A 22,104-nucleotide genomic window follows, 5' to 3' on the forward strand; every position below is an offset into this window, starting at 1 on the left:
GATGTGACAAATCTATCCAAAAGTTGTAAGATGGTACTAATGGGTAACTTCAATTTTTTAGACATCTGCAGGAAGAACAACTCTGCCAAACATAAAATATCAAGCCAGTTCCTAACTTGTGTGGAGAACAATTTTCTGTTCCAGAAAGTGGAGGATATAACTGGGGAATCATCTATTTGGATCTTGTTCTGGCCAATGGGAAAGACTTATTGGAGGATTTGAATGTGATGGGTAACTTGGCCCTCTGCTCAGGGTCAGACCAATCACCATATCTGAGGTCAGGAAGGAATTTTACCCCCTGGTCAGAAGGGTTTTTGCCTTCCTCTGTAGCAAGGGATGTGGCCCTCTACCCAGGATCTCTTGAGCATGTATTGACAACATTTCATAGAAGCAGGATGTTGGCTGCCATGGTTCTCCTGCTTTATCTGTGGCATGTTACGATGTTGACAGTAGTCTCAGAATTTAGATTATGGAGTGTACAGGATGGTTTGGATTGAGATGATCCTGCCTCAGGCAGGGGGTTGGACTAGATGACCTTTGGAGGTCCCTTCCAGACCTACTTTTCTATGGTTCTATGATTTACCACTGCTGCTGCTGCATGGTCCAGCTGGGGCCAGAGTCACCAAGTGCTGGAGCTGGAGCTGCAGAAGTTAAGTGGTGGTGCAGGAATTTCAGGGGGGGCAGATGACTGTTGCAGCTCCACCTACTACCCCGACCCCAGGTTGGAGCCAGAGCTAGAGACACAATAGCATCTTGTCCTCCCTCTGCTCCTATCACACCAGCTTATACTTGCATCCAAAACCAGGGGCTTTTCCCCCTATGTTAAAGGGGGTGAGGGGTGGGCAGAAGGATATGCATCTTGAATTCAAGTAAATACAACAAGAGCTGGTCAAATACTATAGAATTCATGTCAGAGACAAGGTTTTTTTGTGGGTAATATCTTTTATTGGACCAACTGCATGGTTGAGAGACTTATGCAAACTTTTGGGTACTATAGTACCCTTCCTTAGGTCTAAAGCAGACACAGCAGAGCTAAGTAACAAATGAAACAAGGGCTTGTATAAAACTCCATATGTAAATAAAAACAGGATATAAGAGAGATTATCAGGTAGCCAACAGACAAAAGAGATGCAGTAGAAACCTAATAAGTGCAAGAGCAAAATTGTTCAGAAGGACTGTTATCACTTGTGAAGTGCAGAGATTGGCAAGTATCAGGTAGATTATCAAGGGCCATGAAATCACTGTCTATGTTAACTCATTTTGTTCTTAGTGTCCAAAGCTAATGACTTTTTGTTTCCAGAATCCTCATTTGAAGGTGTTTAGTAAATTTCCCTTGAGCACAAGAACTGTGAAGTTGGTCATGGAGAGTTTTTCTTGTGAAAAATGTTCTCCTTACTGTGCTCTGTCCTTTTTATTCTGTGATCTTTCTTTCTGGTGCATAGTTTTTTCTGGTTTCATCCATAGTTTCCATGAGGATTTTTGGTGCACTGGATGAGGTATACCATGTTCTGGAATAGATATGTGTTATGATCCATGGATTCTGATGGTTTTATTGCTGGGATTATTGATTGTTGTGGCAGTAGGAATAAGTTGACAAGTTTTGCATTTTAAGGCACGACTAGGTGGTCTTATTTAAGTTTGTTCAAGTCTATCCCAACCATGCATTTGATCCAATAAAAAATATCACCCACAAAAATCCTTGTTTCTTGCATAGTTCCTGGTTCATTATGGCTACAGCATCACTTCAGTGCTATCAAAACATAGTATTTATGGACATTCGTTCAAATTCAGAATGGCTGTTTGGTTCAGCTGGATTCATATTTATTTCTACATAATCGTTCATAAACATTCCTCCTTATAGATATATTTTTGTTCATACAAATATTTGGAAAATTGCTTTCCTTCCTGTTTTTAAACTTTTAAAATAGTTTCTAAGATAAACTGTAGGAATGACATGTCTATCTTACAAGTGCCATACAGTCCCATGCTCAAGCATGCTGTGCTGTTTCATGTGGACTACCTTCCAAATCAAACACACTACTCACATATGCGTATCACTGTGGATAGACTAATTAGTACCCCTGCTCAGTTACAATTACTGAATATAAACTGACCCTGTCTCTCAGCAGTGCTAATTAGCATAGGCACCAACATTTTTTTTCTTTTGCTGGTGGGTGCTTGCAGGTGTAAAAAAACCAACCCCCTGGCACTTATTTTTTTGGCACGTTCCTGTGTCAAGTCCTGCACATGCCCAGAAGAGGCAGCATGTTAATTCTTCCTAGCTCCTGTGTCTGTAAAGTTTGGGTGCTTTAGTGGGGCTTTTACGACACTTTTATCTAACAGCTGATTGAATCAGCTTTAGCTAAAAGTGCCAAAAAGCTCCTCTGAAGTGCCCAATCTTTACAGATGCTGCAGAGCTGGAATAAGTTGCACTTCTTCCGGTAAAGCATGTTTTGGGGGTTTTTCTTTAACATCTGCAAGTGGCCCCATAGGCCATAGAAACAATGCCATGTACCTTATGTAATGAAGCATACAACACTAATAGTAAATTCTTATAGGAAACAATTCACGAACAATCCATCTGCTAAAAAGTGTTTGTCCAGAGTATTTGACAAATATTTATAAAACTCATCTTACAAAAAAAATGTAAGCCTCTCTGCTTTCTTATATTGCTTATACCTACACTAAGCTGTGGCAAAATTGACTGATTTTTTTGATTCATCATGTATCTTCCTAATTTTAAGATATTTTTCACCACCTCCAAAAATGTGCGAAGTATTTCTTGAAAAGAGAAGAAAATTAATTCTGCAAAGCTCCCTTTGGGCAAGAGTGTATGAATAAATTTTGAAAAATCAAGATGCGGGTTGTCAGCTGGTTTAAATTAGTGTAGTTCCCTTGATTTCAAAACAGAGAACCTCATCTAACCTTTGAGTCTATTAAAAAAAAAATGTATTGGTTGGTTTACATTTAATTAATTGGAAGAATATCAAAATTTTAAATAGTGTTTTTAACCATTTATGAAGCCAGTAAAATAATGACTGTTCTATTTGTCCTATGCACTGTTCATTTTCCAATGTTTTCTCAGTTATTTTATAATAATTTACAAACTTTATAATTTCTTTGCTTGCCAATGAGTGAAATTATCCCTTCTGTGCAGGGCCAGCACAAGACCTATGAATCACTTAAACTTAAATTGGATTTAGTGGTTTACAGACTGTGCTAGCCCTGACAGAAGAGGTAAATTTCAGTAATATAAGAACATAGAAAATACCTGATTCTGCATGGCATTCTGAGAAATGTTTTAATATTGTTAAATAACAAAACTCATAAAAACAACTCCACTTAGATGCTGGAAGGCAAAGTAAAGAATTGTTTTATTTAATTTCAATCTCGGCCATAGATTTAGGGTTATAGTCTCATCTCGGTGCATGTAGATTAACAAATATAACTACCATCAAATTGAGATTTTACTATACCTGTTGCTTTTTGTTTAGCTTTAGTGCTCTTTGTAGTATAATGCTCTTGCACTAATTCTGGACTTGTATGCTATTGTAAATGTAGATAATCAAATATACATTGCTTTGCTGTGTTAGCAAATCAGTTTAAGTAATAGTAACGCATGTGTTTGTGTATAATTTCACTGAATAAAGCATGTCCTACCGTGCTTGATTTATGTATTAGAGAAGCATTAGTAGTAGGCAAAAACAACCTTTACAAATTATCTACATTGCTCTTCCCGTTTTGCATGTCCCATGCACGTTTCTTGCTGCTGGCTTTAAACATTTACTGTATTTCAAATTTCCAGTCCAATTTCACAACATATAAATTTAAATTACCATAATTGATGTTTTAAATCTACTCTAAAATTTAATGGCTATTTCTAGATTCCCTTACCAGGGAACTATTTGGTCTGGAATGCCTTATATTTCAAGAGCACTCTAGAGTTTATTAAAAGGAAAACGACAGTGTCACATACAACTAGTAAGTTACAAATCATAACACCAAGTGTCTGTCATTACAGCTTTCCAACTAATAATAAACTATATATTTCTATTTCATATAGGATAATCTTTCTTCAACTTGGATGGGGTGGAGCGCTGGTTCCCCCCCTCAACCCTTTATTATGGGTACTGTATTTCGCCCTTTGCTACCCTTAATCCTTTCACTATGACTTATAATTTTGTGGTGGTGGAGGAGAGCAGGTGGGAGTGGGGTGTTCTAATTTGAATGTCACAGTAACACTGTTAGAGTTTATTCTTTCATTCAAATTATTTGAACGTTCTTAAAAATACCTCTGGGGTTGAAATTTCTGATGCTTGGTCTTAGCAGATAAATAAAACTATTTGTGAATATCAGTTAAACAACTTTGAATTATCTGACTTGGTATTATGGGAGGACAATTTTTCAGCAGTTAGATTTTTGGGGATTTCTTTTTTTCTTGGTTAAAACAAAAAAAGGTTGCTTTAAACTTGAAATCCAGCATATATCTAGTTCCATTGGGGCATGTGTTTTTTACTTTGTTGAAAGATATTTGGGTGCAGTGCTAAATATTTTAAAATAGTGTACAGAATATGATTAGTACATTTATAGTTAAATAAGAACACGTCAAAAGTATTATGAGCTGAATGTTTACTGGTATAGGTACTTGTCTAATTGTATGTTTCATTTCATGTTTTGCTGAAGTTTTAAAGAATAAATACACCTAAAAAAATGAAAGATCTCACTACATATACATCACATTTCTAAGACTAGTGAGATGTTACATTTCTGCCTGTAAAATTAACTCATAATATTACCTTACTCTTTACAGAATAAAAGAAAGCAAAATAACAGGTGGAAGAAAAGGAGGGAAAGAATTAGGGTTTTTGACAGGATGTTGAAATAAATTTCTTAGATATTTTCAAATTTACCATTATCATCCTTCAATCTATGAAATTGTTCACAGGAACCTGCCTTTGTTAAAGATGAAAGTTTAGTGGGGATTTATGCAGATATTATCAGCAGGTAAAGTAGCATTCTAAGTAGAGTTGTCTTTAGGAACATTATGAAGGAATCAAATCAACATTTTTTAATGTATTCATTATAACATCTTTCTAAGAACACTTGTTTTTCTACGGAGACCATGAATGTAAATCTGCAGACATGAGATGCCTGAGAATGTAGCCAGCCTAGTCTTAATCTTAATTCTTAATTCTTCTTAATTCTTAAGTCTTAATTCTTCTGGAATTAATATGTTTATTTTTTCATGGTTCCAGTATAAATGAAGTTTATGTTGTATTATCTCTAATTTAGCATTTTTTTTTTTACTTTGTGATCTTTGTGTTCAAAGTCTCAGCCACTCAGTAGCTAGTTTTTCCTTCCATTTAGAAAGATTTGTATGTTGTTGATCAAATAAACCAGTGCCTCTCAATCAGGTGCCGCTGGACCCTTTCAAGGGTGCGGCTGGCATAGGCACTGCTGCCTCATGCACAGCCAGATAAGCCTAACATAGGCAGGAGCAGGAGCAGTAGCGTAAGAAGGGGACACCAAGTGGAGCACCAGCCCAAGTACCAACTTAAAGGAGGTGCCAGTATGGTCTGCACAGCCCTGCACCCTAGGGGAGGGTTACTGGGACACAAGAAGCAGTCTCTGGGGAGCCACTGCCTGTCCCCCGGCAGCAGCAGCCTAAGACCATGCTGCTACAGCAATAGCTGCAGCAGTAGCAGTTGCCACCCAGTTAAGAAAAGCAGAAGTAGATAAGAATCGTGTCCTTCTTCCTTCCTCCCCCCACCTTCCGACTTTCCAGTGGTCAGCATAATTTTCCTTCCCCCTAACCTCTGCCTCCAGTGCTGAAAGAACTTGCTACACCTCTGGGAAGGAGTGCCCAGTCCTGCCCACATACTTCTGCTTCTGGAAGAAGTCTGGAGGATCTGACTTGGAAGGGCTGCAGCAAGAGCAAGTTCTCCTGACTGTTTTAGGTGTATATGGTTTCATACAAGGCATGTAGGGCAGGTCTCCCTGGATATGGCAGGACCCCATAGTTTCATAGTTTGTAGTGTTGGAAGGGACCTGAGCAGATCATCAAGTCCGACCCCCTGCCGGAAAGAGTACTGGGGTCAAATGACCCCAGCAAGGTGTTTGTCTAGCTTTGTCTTTAAGACCCCCAAGGTAGAAGCCAGCACCGCTTCGTTTGGAAGTGGTTGAGAACCACTGAGGTAAGCTGAGCAGTACAACAGTGGTTCTCAATCAGGAATGCTGCTAAATTAAAACAAGCTATGAAGTGAGGCCCTGAATCTTAAAAGGTTTAAAATCACTGGTTTAGACTTTAATAAAAGTTGAATAAAAAGCTTTATTAAAAGGAACATAATAGTGTCACGTGGAGCTAAGGGCTTTGACACAGGTTACATTAAAAATGTCATAAAGGCATTTAAGACAAGAGCAGTCACTAGTTAAGGGGTGTTAAACCACCATAAGTGGCCTGTAAACATTTTAAAGATATACCACTACAGCTGAAGTTTATCTTTGATTTGTTTTGCCCAGGACGTTGCAGGGGATAGCATGGATGATCTGAGAAAATAAAACATCTTACTTCCATTCCTGCAGCATCCCAGGATGTATAGGTCCCAACCACTCTACCACTTCCCACCCACCAAATCTCTAGTAGTCTCCCGTGCTATGCGAGACAGGACAAAGGCAGACCAGATAGTGTGGGCTTAGGGCATTTTGGAGCTAATCAAGCAGGTAGTGGGTAATGACCCTCTGTTCCGTCCTTGGAAAAAGTTGTTTAAGAGCTTGAACTAATGAAAGACCTTTTGTTTTGCTGATGGGCTGATAAATGCTCCCTGTGTAACTCCTCGCTGTGTAACTAATTGCTCTGTTATCAACCAGGGGTGGGGGGGGGACCACCCCTCCCTAATCAGAGCATCCCGCCGGAGCCTGGCCACGCCCCCCTCAGCTCAGCACTGTGGAATGGATGTTTGAGACCCCCACCCCTTCCCTGGCTTCTAGCTTTAGCCACTATAGGCATTTGCCTGCATTTTTTCAGTCCAGATGGGATGTCTGTATGGTTACAAACTGGTTCAGCCTAGCCAGGTTAAACTAACCGGCAAAGATTGAATCAATTCAGGCTCAGGCTTTTTGAATGTCTATCCCTAGCCAACCAGTTTTTCAAGATTTCTCCCTTCACACCCTCTGCTCTGGCTAGGCTCCTGCCAACTGTGGAGGGAGGGAAGCCACAGACCCCATGATGGTTTCTGCACCTGGGATCTACATGCCATCCCCTACTCCTCTCCTACCATAGAGTCCTAGCTCCTGTCCAGACCCTTGTCCGCCAGCCCTCTAGTGGCAAGTTACAGTCATGTAGATCTGAGATTGCTCTATGAACACCATCATTTTATGACATTATAACATTCCACAGATTTCTTATCTTATAAAGGTAACCTGTGCCAATGCCCTAAGTTACAAATCATGACACCAAGTGTCTGTCATTACAGTTTCTATCTAAAAATAAGATATATCCTATTCCTTATAGGATAATCTTTATTCAGCTTGGCTAGGATGGAACATTGGTTTCTCCCCACAAACCTTTATTAGTCTTATTGTATTTTGAAGGCTTTTGAGTTGAGAAATCTGATTTTATTTCTTAACCCAGAGTGCTAAGAAAAATGAAAGTTTTGTCCTTTGGTTTTATTCAATTACAAAACTTGAAAAAATTGCTCTGTCAGGCTTCTGTTTGTAGGTCTTTAGAAGTCATAAAAGGACTATTTTAGTACTTGGATATGCCCATTGGAGCCAATAATTACACATTTAGATGAAAATTATGTAACTTTCTGAAGTTACTTTTGACTAAAGATGCTTATGACTTTTGGCTGGGTTTTGTTTATATTTTAAAGAAAATCATTTCAACCAAGGATCACAAATTGAAACGTGTCAGATTTTCTCTTTTGTGATAACAGTATCTTTACAAAAATGAAAAGCAAATAAATTAAGTGCAAAAACGCTATTTTAGTGCCATAGAAAGATAAAGGTTTTGTCTTTGAATTTTCAAAAATTAGGAAATGCTGAGAGAGAACTCCCACATCAACTAATTATTCTGTTTATGTGTTCATATGAATTTACAATATTTTCATTATTTCATAATTCTGGCCAATCTGACATGCTGCTTGGCAGATAACATGCCATATCATGTCATGCAATCTATAAACAAATCTATTTCTATGTTACTCCTTAATGAGGTAATGAATATGTATTAAAAAACAGAATTACAGTTGCCCTGGGAACCTCAAGTTTTTATTAAATTTACCAAATTAGTTAAATTCAGAATAAAGATTAGACAATGATATGAAGGAGGGGAAGAGTCAACAGTTATACTAGCTAGGTTAAATATTATAAGAGCCATCAAGTGGCTATACTACAAGGAATAAACAGAGAACTAACTGGAATTAGAAAGTGCAAAAATACCTTGTGTTATGAAGTTTCTATGTATGTGTTTTCATTTTATCTGCTTCCTTTGAAGGTATATGTTACTGCTTGAGATAGTATACCAAACTAGCAGCCCATAGTTCTTCTCCAGTGACAGAGCACTTCAGTAAAAGGACAAATGATTGTATTGTATTTGGGTGGAACTGATTTTTCCCTCTCTGAAACCTCTTGCTAGCTTCAACTTTGGATGTCACTGTTGTGCAGATTAAGACTCAGTTTTGTATAAGTCCGTTCATTCTTTAATTCCGTTGTCTCCCATCTACCTGCCTATCTTTTCTCTGTCTTTTCTAAATTGCCCCCCAGATTTTCTAATACTGAATTCCTGCTTCTAATTCATGACTTTTTCCCAATGTCTCTGCTAATACTTTCCTTAATTCAGTGTTAGTCTTACGCAAAAAGCAAGTCTTCCTAAATCTTACCATCTAGAACCCCCAGCCTTTCTGTTTTCTCTTACATCTTGGTCTGTATATGTGCTGTTACCACTTTTAAAACATTAATAGAATTCATTCTTCTCTTTACTAGTCTTTTGTTATTTTTTTTCCTCACATTTTACCATATTCTCGCTCAACTTTTGTAATTTTCTTCTATCTACCTCCATTTCTCTGCACTTGAGAGGGCTAGTATGCGGGGTGGAAAAATAGTTTGGTAGAATGAGACTTTACCTCCATCTTTGCCCATGCTTCAAATTGTTTGGATATTTTTCAAAATGTTTTTTTTTTATTTTGTAGCTCACATAATTATAGTTCAAATAGCCCATTAAGCACAGAGTATATGCACTTGGCATCCAAGAAAATTATTCAGCAAAGGTGAGTTCATGAGAATATTTAAAAGAAAAAAGAAAATCTGTAGTTTTTATATCACAAAAATATTTAGCTGTTCCTTGTGATTGTGTACTGGTTAGAGGTGAATTCTGTCAGACACTTCTACTTTGCCATATATGAAAGGTGACTGACTGTCAGATTAAAACCGTCCATTTATCCACAAATCAGACATAACTTGAGCAGTGGTAGTCTAGTTTTTCCCATTTTGCATACCAAAATGCCTCAGCCATCCTTGGAAGGCTAACTGTGAGAGAGTAAATTGGTCTACCTGGCCACACTCCCTTAGCTTTTAATAGAACCATCAAAATCATTTCCCCCTGAGTGGCTAGTTTTGCTTGGTTTGGGTCTAATCTATTTAATACTTCTGGCTAATCTGATCAACCCTCAGGCCACTATTGTTTAAACTTCTGTATAACCTATTCATTCCACTCTGCTCGGTTTGAAAATTGTATAACTCTCTAGTTTCCAGATGGATTTCTAGCATGAATTGGTTGCTAAACAAAGCACAATATTCATTACATGTGATTTTCTTTTTTGTACCACATGTCTTTGTAAGATAATAAACTGATAGGTTGCATTCCCAGGTTATATATCTATATCTAGATAGATAGATAGATAGGCAGTCTTTGACTTTCAAGTTACAACCAATAGCACTTAAGATGTTTATAAACTGACACCCTGTTTTGACCTTCCAGCATGGGTTTTGACTATGAGGCTGGATACAGCTGCATCCAGCCGGTAAGTCTGTTGTGGTGGAAGGGGAGGAGGAATGGAAAGGGAGTGCGGGGGGGCGGGCAGATCAAGGCCAGTGAGGGAGGGACTGGGGCTGGGGCAAGTTGCTCATCCAGCATTTCCCACTGCCCCTCTGAGAGGGCATGGGGGGGAGTGTGCCCCCAGATCTGTGCCAGGTGGTGTTTGCAGGGCCAGGGCTGCACCATGCTGTGCTGGGAGTGGGGGTTGTGTCCTCCCACAGCTCACCCAGCTGGGGCCACTGCATTGCCTTTCAGTAAGCATCATGCAACAGTGGGAGCTGCCCTGCCCCCTCCCCCCCCCCCACAATGAGCCACTGCTCCATCCCATGCCCACTGCCCTGGCTGTGCAAGTGGCAACAGGGCATGGTGGGGAGTGTGCCCCCAAATCAGGGTAAGTGGTGGGACATGGCAGGGCAGGGTGGGCAGGGGAGCATAAGCTATGGGGGGGCTATAGGCCCCACCACCCACCCAGAGTGCAGCCTGATGCAGCCCCTGCCCCGCCCACACCAATCTGCGGGCATATGTCCCTCCATGCCCTGATCCTGGTTGCCCAGCCAGGGCAGGGTGGGTGTGAGACAGAGCTGTGGCTCGCCAGGAGGGTGGGGGCGGTTCCCACTGCTGCATATCACTGAAGGACAGCATAGCCCCCACTTGCAGTGCAGCCTGGTGCAGCCCTAGCCCCACCCACCCTGCTCTATGTAGATCCGGGGCCACATCCCTCCAAGCCCTCCTGTGTCAGCAGGAACCACCAGATGAGCAACTTGCCCCAACCCCAGCCCCTTCCTCACCGCGGGGAACCTTGATCCATCCCCCCACCCCTTCTCTTCCCTTCCCTTCCCACTCCCCTTCAGCACAGCAGACTGACCAGTTGGACACAGCTGTATCCAGCATCATAAAGGAACCAATCCCCCATTTATAACATGATTCCTGTGAGAAAATTGGTTCCAAGTTATGATGTTTTGACTTAAGATGTGGTTTCACTATCCAGAAAACAGAGGCTTACCATACCAATGAATTATAAAATTGGCCCATAAAAACGATTATCTTTAATGGCATACAAAATAGTTAACACTATAAAACTAGTCAGGTTTTAAAAAATACTAAAATATTTCACCTAAAAATTTTATACCTAGAAATGAACCATATATATATATATATGTATATGTATGATATAAATGTAGATGTGTGTATATTTATGTGAAAATTTTTGAATTTAGACTGAACTGGAACCATATGCCAATATTTTCAAATTTATAGCATGGCAATATATTTTCTTGACTCTCAAGAAAGTCTCTGCTGTAAGTTGGATGAATTTCATTCCACAATGGTAGCTCATATCATATTTGGCAGGCAAAAGGAAATGAGCAAAAACTGGGCATATTTTTTGGAGGGCATTTCACTTAGGGGTGGCAGATTGTTCACTGCACTTGACTTAATATGGCTGTTACAAAGGTGCTGTAAATTTATGTTGACAAACCAGACCAGTTTTCATCCAGCACACTATTTTTGCATAAGATCATTGAAAAGATGGTAGCAGGGTGACTAAGAAGTTTAGATGTCTCATATTTCTTTAACCGTTGTCAATTTGGGAGTAGTTCTGGGCATGTGCTGGTTCCATGGATGGATGAACTGGCAGTAGCTGAAAACAAAATGTCCATTAGAACTTTTTGCTGCTTTGGTTATATGGATGATGAGGTATTACTGCCTTTTTCTTCAGGCACCCTAAGCTGAGTGGTCTGCTTTTAGGTGTCTCTATTATTTTCATTTCATGATTCAAGTAGGTATTTTAGAGTAATTTCCTCGTGCTTTCTGAGGCCCCTGGCTCCTAAAAAACCTTACCCCTATTTTACCACACTTTGGGAAATCCACAGACTTCCAGTTTTATAACAGTGTATAAAATTGAGGGATTCAGTTAACTTAATGACCATTGTTCTTCATTCCACAGATGCTAATGATTGCCTTTCCTTTTTAATTGTTTTGATGTTCCACTAATCAAACTAACTTTTCATAGGGCAATTTTTGCGGTTTGCTAGCTACTTCTGTTACCCTGGGTGAGTCAGCTGAAGATTAGGTTCTGCCCCTGCTCTATGCAGCTATAACACTAGAAAAATCTTTTTTCTTCATTCTGCCTTTCAAAAACAAGGTGTGTGTTATATTTTGGGGTGTGCTGTATATAAGAACATACAGTGTTTTCCAGGTACAGGGAAAAAATCTAAGCATCAAACAGAATTACCAAACCGTGAGGAAAGAACATAAGTAAAAATCTTGAGTGTTATCTTCAAAGAAAAATTACAGATAATTTCCCCTTCTTCAAAATACAGTTATGACAGGATTCTCAGTCTTGGAATTGAGTAGGTTGAAAGATATCTTAAATGATATTATAATAAATATTACAAGTATTGTACAACTTTTTAAGTGCAAACCTGCTAGGGTCATTACAATAAGAAAATGCAACCAATCAGGTAGTAATTTAGACATGATTCTTTTAAGGATGGTCCAGTGAGTTGGCATCATGAAAAATATCAGTTTCCTAAAGCATCTATTTCACATTAAGGACTTATCACTATTCAGCTTGAGTAGGCAGACATCATTATTCTGTCATCACCACCTGTGGATGGAATCTAAGATGCTTATTTTTTTAATACCACACCTCATAGGTTAACACTTGGTATTGTGTCAATCTGTCTCTAGATGCTGACAGATACTCAGTGTGTGAGCTGAAGTCCTTCTCATGGAGGAAATTAATTTTATGACATGTGGCTTTTGAAATCTGTCAAGGGCTGCATGAACCAGTTAATGTCACTGGTCCTTCCGTGAGTATGTGGCAGACTGAAAAAAAATGTGAGAATGTAATTTGTCTACAAAGAAGCCAGGCAAAATTCAGACAAATAGGGTTTTTTTAAAACATTTAAAGGGAACTGTGAGGTCCTGTTTGTACTACACCCAAAAAAACGTATTCAACTTGCATTTATAAATCCTTTTGGTAGACTCCTTCCAAGACTCAGAAACACCAGGCCTCTGGAGAAGATCTACTTTGTCAGGAGTCAGACTGTTAAGATGAGGGCCCTGAGGCTGGAAGGGAATCAGATAACCAGTCTGTCTGCAATTGTGTTCCCCTTTCCAGTTAGGTAAGTAGTGGACAATACCTTGTGAGACAGAGCCTGATGTCATTCTTGCAAAGTTTTTAACACAAGACATGCGACCTCCTATTCCCTCTTGTTTATACTGAACATGGTGGTCCCTTGAGATTGTCTTGCTGTGGGAGCTATAACAGACAGACTTACACCCATAAGTCTTATTGTTTATGCAGTAAGCCAAGCTGTCACCATTAACTGTGAAAAAAAATCTTTCTGCCAGAAGCGTGGTGCCTTGAATCTTGCCTTGGAGCAGTAAGTATTTGAACTAAATCTGACAGACTTCCTCTGTACACCATTTGTATGATGAACAAAGTGTAGTTTATCATCAGTCTCAAAGCTGTTCCTTCAGCAACACTGTGATATCAGTGAACATCTGTAGTGATTTTTGCACTACATCCTGCTCTCTTTGATCAGTTTTAAAGCAGACCATGTGCACTACCAGTAAGTGTTGTTAGGAATAACCACTGCCAAGCAGCATTGATTGATGCTAGCCCAAAAGACAAAATACATTTTAAACATACAAATTATTATTTAACTGCTCTCCTCTTACATCCAAGATACACCTGGCCCTTGGTTATTATCCATGTGTAGCTCTAAACTTCTACAGAGTTCAGCATAGAAAGCCAGTTGTTTCCTTCTAGAAGAGGGTCATTGTGACTCCTACCTTGATTTCTTTTTTTCTGTTCCTTTGGGGAAATAGTGACTGAAAGGCCTATGATTCAGGGTGATTAAAGCAACATGAACTATGTACACTGAAAAGATCTGTAATAAAACTCCTTCATTCTTGTGCCTTATAGCACTGACTTGATGATTCTCCTTCCTATGAAGAATTACATTCCCGCTATATCTTTTCCTAATATAATAATTGTGTTCCTAAAAGCATTCTTAGGGAGGGTGTAAATATTAGGGCTATAAGATTCAGCTTTCAAAAATCTCTCTACTGAATGATGTCCAAATGCATGTGTCAAAGTGACCATAGCTAAAAAGCTCAAAATCTCCCTTCAGCAAAAGGGTACTGGGTAGTTGCTAGTATTGACATTTTTTTTACAACCGTTTGGACATTGATGTATGGAAAAAATGAATTAATGGTGGGGAGCATCCTATACCTACTGCTGCTGCTGCTGATAGGGTTTTGACCAGGGATGTAATGGTGCCCTCAAACCAGTGGTTTGTTTCCCTTTTTGGTTGGTGGCAGAAAAAGTAAGAAATTGTTTCCTTGAGAAAACCAGGTAGCACTTTCTATCATACTATAGCAAACTCTCTCACCTCAACTGCCATGCTGAGTCCTGAATTTTTTTCAGAATACAAAAAATCCTTGATGTTTTAAAAAGTTATATTTCTGCAATCATGTGTACCAACAGCTCACCACTATTGTCCACTATACCAAAACTTGATGATGGTCAGATCAGTGTTCTTCTGCCTGCTAATTTTCAAAATTCTGGTACATTTCTTGAGGGAAGGTCTTTGCTGGTACTTGATTCTTAGACAGTTTAATCAGGTTTTAAGTAATGCCATTTTGTTACTCAGTTATATCTGCAAGTGACAACTGTAAATTGGTAAATCTTCTGTATAAGAAAACAAAGATAAGTCACAGAGTCAAAGATTCCTTGAGCACAGAATACAGGCTTAGCTGTTCTTTTCTTTGACCAAGTGTGGAATGAAAAAATACTCATCCTCATTTAAGGTGCACTTTTAATTCTACATAATAGTCCATGGGGATGGAAGGGCAAATTATTTTCCACACCCTTATCAACTGATCAAAGAAAAGATGCAAGGTCTTAGGGCATGTATTCACATGCATTGATCAATAGAGTCTGCTGGAGCGTGGTAATTACTGAACTTCAGCAGACTCCAGGTTCATGTGCATCAGCATCCTTATATTGAAAATGGTGGTGGGAGAGCTTTTAACAAAAGCTCATTCAACAAGTTTTAGTTAAAGGACATCTACTGCTATTTTTCAGTGTGGGGATGCTGATATACATGATGCTTCAGGAGCTTTAATTAGAGTGGCTCTGAGAGACACTCTAATTAAAGCACCACCCCCTTTCCTCTCCCCCCCACTCCCAGAGGATATATATAAAAGTCCTCAGAGTCCTACTTATAGGATCAGCCTGGTACATTTTATTTATCTACTTTAGCCTTTTTTAATATTACTTGTCATGGATCAATTCAGAACTAGTTCTAACCAGCTTCTGAAGACAGTGAGAGGGGGAAAAGGGTGGGGATGCGTTCGTCCGTCCATCCATCCATCTGTCCGTCTGTCGATCCGTCCTTCCTTCCAACCCATTCAAAAAACAAGTCAATATTGGGATATACTGATGGATTATAAGATTCAGTGGTGTCAGAGCAGACATAATTAACTAGTCTTAGTTGTGCTGAGGCTTTTGGCATACCTTACTTTAGTAGGGACATTGATGCTAATTCCACTTGCCAAGGAGTCTGGCCTGCATCAGTACTAGCATAAGTGGATAGTGCACAGCAGTGATTCTGACGTAGGGTGCCATGACACCCTGGAGTGCCTTGAGATCCTTTCAAGGGTGCTGAAGGTGCCTCACAATGTTAGCACTGTTAGGTATGCAAACATAATTCACAAGGTAAACCCAGAAATTTTAAATAAGAATTCATATTGTTAAAAACATTCCAACCTGTTGTGGCTTTTGCAACAGAAGAATTACTATTATTTTTCTGCAGTCAAAAAAGAGCGAAAACTAAGAGCTGGCACATTCTAGTTGGTGCTTTGAGTCTAAAAAGGTTGAGAACCACTTGGGTAAAAGAACCAAATGACTAACTGTAATGATGCAGTTATAATACATTGCCATGCTGAGTCCTGAAATTCTTCTTTGCATTTGAAGCTGAGTAACTGCAGAGTTTGTGATTCAGCTCTGGGTGTGCAAATGTGTACATTTGCTGAGCATACTCAGTGGGGCTGTGCTGAAATAAGTTCATTGTGGTATGCATGTAAGGCAGGGTAAACTTATTTATAGTCTTATGTATTGCTTGTAAAACTATAAACTAAATTTATAGTCCCAAAATTTTAGTTGTAAAAAAACTGACTAGTGAATGATGAGCATCAGAGGAGAAAGTGCATATTTTACACCACTAATTCAGTGGTTCAGGCACTTGCCCAGGAAGCAGGAGACCTGGGTTCTAGGCCTCTCCCCTCCCTCCCCACCTCTGAGGGAGGTTTGAAGTACAGCCACTAGCAAAGTGCTCTAGCCATCAGATGGCAAGTTATGAATTATCTTCTCTAGCACTTATCTTGAAGTTGGCAACTTAGTATTGAGTAAAGGAAGATATATAGAAACAGAAGGAAGAGAACAAGCCAGAGAGATACTGTCTGAAATAGGAGGGAGCCCTGGGTTCTTGCTGGATGAACTCTGGCATAGTCAAATACCCTCACTATCCTCCACCTCAGCCTTCAGTTCAAACATTCCTATTATGAATTGATAGGTGATTTATTTCAGGTAAATTTTAGTAAATAAAACAATACACATACTGATTTAAAAATGTGCAAAGATACTTCCACATGCTCCTTCAGCCCCACCGTAAGACTCATTTCTATTATGATACTTGCAAAATGTTTGAGTGCTTGCCAATAAGTGCTAGGCAGGTGGTCCACTTAGACAGCTGGTGGAAAGACCATTCATCTATTACTGTTGTTCCATTTCATCTTCCCTGCCCCCTACCACACAGGTTGTTTCATCGACCTATTATATCTGGTTTTAAAGTAAGAATGAAAACTGTTTAAAAGAAGAGATACTTTTATTTTTGTCTGTATAGGTTTGAGAACAGTAGCACCTTGATCTGATCTAGGACCCCAGGCAATACTATACTAAAATAGTAATTACAGTTTTATGAAAATCGCCAGACTTTAAGCTAGAGAGTGTGGGAGTTATCAAATTCAGCGGAGAGAGATTCCAAGCTGTACTAAGGTGGTTTTGCACCACTCAGCTAACAGAAAGCTTCCTTCACCACTGCCAGCCTCCCCCTAAATAGCAAGATCATTGGCTGGCATAGAGTTACCATGACAGCTTTTATATTGGCACAGCTCCCTTCTGATTCCATTCCAACCATTACACTTTGTGCAGTGGGCATGGCTAAGGTGTCCTTTTGCTTCAGTGACCATCTGGCTGACATAATATGAATTTGGGGGCATAGGAAGCAAGGGAAAAGTGAAGCAACCTGAGATTTCTCTAATTTTCTCATGGGAATTAGGCAGTGACCAAAAAAAACCAACCATGAAACTCAGGGAGGGCACAAGCAGATTAAACTTAGGTTTGCACATGCTCTTCCACAACTGTAGTTTCAGATGGGGGCCTTGGACTTTAGTTCAAAAACAAGAAATCAAAGAAGGCAAGCAGGAAAGAACCACCCCTTGTTTGAATAGAAACATCTCTTGTAACATAGTATGACTGACTCAGCATTGAAGAGGGAGCATCAGTATGAAATATGATTGTCAAAATTGTGTTCTACCTCTGCAAAATGTACCTCATGAGAGGTTGCTTATAATTTTTTATTTGTTACATTGCTTAACTAGTAAAGATTTGTAGCTTTCTCTGTATTAATTTCTCTTTTTAAACATATTTTATTTATCATTACACTTGTGTGTATAAGCACATGATACATGTATATTAATACACACATGTACACACAGTATATATTATGTAAGATAATAGCCAGATTTTCCTAATATATTTCATTCATTCAAGGAAGAAAACCATTTGTTTCCTTCTCTACATGTTACTTGTGTTATAGACATAAAAACACTAAAGAAATTCTCACCAGTTTATAGAAACGGACCTAGAAGCATGCGAGCAGCCTAACAGGATATGCTGTGCAAGGCAAAAGCTCATTGTGGGCACTAAAACATCTAAAAAATTTAATTTAATTTTATTTTCTCAATAGCACATCTAGGGGTCCTGGATAGCTTAAGGGGTTGGTAGTAGGCTGCAAAACCTTTCATCTGTAGGTCACCAGTTTGCATCCAGACCAGGTCAGTAGTGACAAAAATTATTACCATTGGTGGGTGTTTTGTAACCTCTATGGAATGGGTTGGTGGAATCAGTTCAATTCTTATTCCAAAAAATTCCTTGTTGGCAACCTCAAGAGAGACTCAATTGCTCTCTCACCTGAAGATGCAAGATTATTTTGATAGCAAAGTAGAAACTTTTTTCTTTTACCACTATTATGTATTAACAGTTTTTTCATCTGTGACTTTAATCATTGGGTGCCTGTACATGTGCAACAAGGCTGGTCCAATGTGCTGTAATTACAGCTTATCAGAGCAAACTCAGTTAGTTGAGTCTGTTGGAGCGTGGTAATTACTAAGCTTCAGTAGACTCTAGCATCACATGTATCAGTGTTCCCATGCTGAAAAATGGTGATGGGGGCACTTTAACTAAAGCCTGCTTGACAGCCATTTTTCAGTGTGGGGATGCTGATACACATGATGCTCCAGGTGCTTTAATTAAAGTGGCTCTTGGAGCTGCTCTAATTAAAGCACCCTCATCACACACACACACACTCCTGGAGCATATCTATAAACATCCATTGTTGTTAATAATCTGCTGCCTGTACTGAATCTGTCTGTGGTCCAGTATGTCTCCAGGCCTGCTAATCCATTGTCTGTGATGACAACTTGATTCACAAAAACAAAATCATTCTGAGTTTAGGACTTCTGATTTGTATATGTATATGTGTATATATATGCATATGCATATGTGTATATATATGTATGTGTGTGTGTGTGTGTGTGTGTGTGTGTGTGTGTCTTTTTCAGGTTTCTACAGAAATATTAAATTGTATATGGAGGGGTAAAGAGAAATGTTGCACATCCTGGAAAATATCCATGTAATACCTGCATGCAATAATGGCAAAGGCACCAGCAGACCTAGAGTTTCAAACATGAATTTAGCACCAATAGTGATATGGACCAATTCAAGCAATTAAGAATTCCCCAAATTCTTGCATTCATAATTTTAATGTTAGTCTCAATCTCTTCAACCAATTTAACAAGATTTACTTTTCCTACTAGATGGAATAAAGTCCCTGTTTTTTACAACTCTGGTTTCAGTCTCTGGAGAATGAAGTCCTAGTGTTCAGAAATTTAGTCTCACCATTTTAATTTAGTCTCAACTTTTCATTAAGTGAAACGTATGATTAGAGTAATCAGATATTTTTGCAAGAACTTTGCATTTTCTTAATATAGGAATTTTAAGAAAGCAAGCATATATCACAATTCTCACAAAAAGTAAAACTCATTAAAATATATTCACTATTGGTTGTTTTAGTGATCAAACTTGATAGAATGATAATGCTGGATTCTTAGTTATAATATTATCTCTTTGGCTAAGTACAGACAGTCAAAAAACCCAAGGCTGAATAAATTCAATCTTTGCAGGATAGTCTAAGCTGCGTAGATTGAATTGATAAGCAGCGAACAGACAGACAGTTGTGACTGCAGAAGTGCAGCCAAATGCCTGAAGTGGCCCAGGCCAGAAGCTGCAGGGAGCTAGAGCATACCTCCCAGCTCAGCTGGAGCAGACAGCTTGGGCCAAGGTTAGCCCACCCACCCTGCAAGGGAGGGGGGCGGGGATTGTGGGAGAGATTCAAAGCACCCTGGGAGGCTAGAGGACTGTATGGTAACAAGAATTTGGAAAGGGTCTGGGACAGAAGTTCAATAACCTGATATAACCTAAATCAGTTAAATCTGATACTGCATTCATCCAGGTTTATCTTAAACCAGTTTCAGCTATTTGAAGTGGTTTATGTGCACTGAACTTCTGTTGTTTTACAGATTTGAACCAGTTTCCAATCACTCATACCAGTTTGTGTAATTTCTGTCCCTAGCCTTTTATGCCACTCTGTAATAGAAAGGGGTCTTAAAGTATCCAGAAATGATTCCCTGAAAATAACCTCTGCTTCTCAGGACCTACAAAAAATTGTGGGAAGTGGATATAAGTTTTGGCGGTTCTGAGTTTGCTCTAAATTACCCTGGGATGGGAAAGTCCACAACCTGATATAGAAAAAAAGAGGTAAACACTTCATAAGCCTTGCCAAACCCTATTATATTTCTGCTGCCTCAGAATTAGAATGACTGAGAAGCAGGTCATCAGTGGATATGTTATTTATTTCTTATAGTGCCCCTTTTAGTTTCAAACTATGGGACAAAGCCAAAAGTAAAAAGACATATCTAATAGTAAATGAGCAGATTTGTTATCAGATATATAGGAACACTGATCAGCTCTGTGATTTTCAACCAGGGTGTGGGAGCACCCTGGATTGTCATAAGATCATTTGAAGTGGGCAGCAGAAAGTGTGAGGAGATAAGTCAGGGGTGGGCAATTATTTTGGGCAGAGGGCTGATTAATGAATTTTGGCAAACCATTGAGGGCCACATGACAGGCAGCCCAGGGCAGATAAATATTAATTTTCTAAATTTTTTAGGGGCCCCACAGGCCAGATAGAATGGCTTGGTGGGCTGCATCTGGCCCCCGGGCCACATTTTGCGCAACCCTGAAGTGGATAAGGGCAGGTTCAGGGTTTTCTTGTCTGTCTGATCCCCTACCCCCACTCCCTGGCCCCTCTGCATGGAGGGTAATCACAGTAACAAATACTTTAGTTTTTGAAATGGGGTGCTGCTTGATTTACAAAAGTTATGGAGGGGTGTCTTGAGTCTAAAAAAGATTGAAGATCATTGGCTTAGCTGTTCAACCAAGCACAGTCCCCAAAATTGTTTGTAGCTTTGACAGACACATAACAGGCTCCAGGACATTAGGAAAAAAACGATCTGATTTCTGCTGTAAATTACTACTGTGACATCTTGCCTCCAGGGACTTGGACAGGCAATTAGCTATAAATAAATTTTAAAATCCTGAATTTTCCCTTAATATTGCTTAGATAAATGAAGGGTATTAATGAATTAAACTCAGTAAATGAAATAATAAGACTGGAGCTTGAAATAAACTATGTTGATTCAAATAAACACATGTTGCAAAACTGTCTTGCTTTCCTATACAAAGAAATTAATCTTTGTAGTTATTTGCATGGATCAATAAGGCAATAAAGATATGTATATGAATCTTGAATAATACCTTTAACATAGACCATAGTTTTTAGAGATATCCTTGTTTTCTGTTTTAATTTCAAAGGTATATTTTTCAAATTTACATGGTGCAATTTTTTTTTAAGTTTATATGACCTAATTTGTGGCATTTTAGATTATTTTAATTTTTTGTATTTATATTTAATACTTATCTCTTTTTTATAGAACACATGAACGTAAGTCTTCATCTTACCATCACCAGGTTTTCTATTCTTGTTTTTCATTTAGATATTTTAGTTTTTGTATTTTTTGTTCTTCCATTGAGCATGTGATAACTTTATGTATAAATTAGAGTAACACTATTGCCATTAATTTATTGCATTAACAGTATTAGTATTAGCTTTTATAAAGGCTTAGACTGATAAAGCATTGATAAACCAGTATATATTCTGTAAATATTCTTATACTCTTTTCTTTTTCCCCCTGTATTTGTGTACCAGGTGGTTGTGAATGCCCTTTTAGGAGCAATTCCATCCATCATGAACGTGCTTCTCGTTTGTCTTATATTCTGGCTAATTTTCAGCATCATGGGAGTAAATCTGTTTGCTGGGAAGTTCTACTACTGTGTTAACACCACAACTGATGAAAGGTTTGAAGTCGAAGTAATCAACAATTATAGTCAGTGCCGGGAACTCATAGACGCCAATCAAAGTGCTCGATGGAAAAATGTGAAAGTAAACTTTGATAATGTAGGATTTGGGTATCTATCTTTACTTCAAGTAGTAAGTGATCACTCTTTATATACTTCTGATTGCTTACATGTAATAGTGAAAAGCATTTTTTCCAACTGTGTCTCACTTAAAAGAGAAATGCTTACCTGTTATTTTTTT

General features: G+C 38.8%; 1 protein-coding gene across 10 annotated transcripts in view; it reads left to right on the top strand.

Annotated features, from left to right (window-relative positions):
* Nucleotides 1-22,104, top strand: part of LOC149867521 (sodium channel protein type 1 subunit alpha) — a 176,689-nt gene that overhangs the window by 138,675 nt on the left and 15,910 nt on the right. For all 10 annotated transcript variants that reach the window (XM_090045575.1, XM_090045566.1, XM_090045570.1 and 7 more), the window contains one exon: nt 21,715-21,996. In XM_090045575.1, coding sequence (XP_089901701.1) covers nt 21,715-21,996 — 282 coding nt within the window. The remainder of the gene's footprint in view (nt 1-21,714; nt 21,997-22,104) is intronic.

Source organism: Crocodylus siamensis, chromosome 4, assembly GCF_052110815.1.
Source record: "Crocodylus siamensis isolate JL-2025a chromosome 4, ASM5211081v1, whole genome shotgun sequence".
NCBI lineage: Eukaryota > Metazoa > Chordata > Crocodylia > Crocodylidae > Crocodylus > Crocodylus siamensis.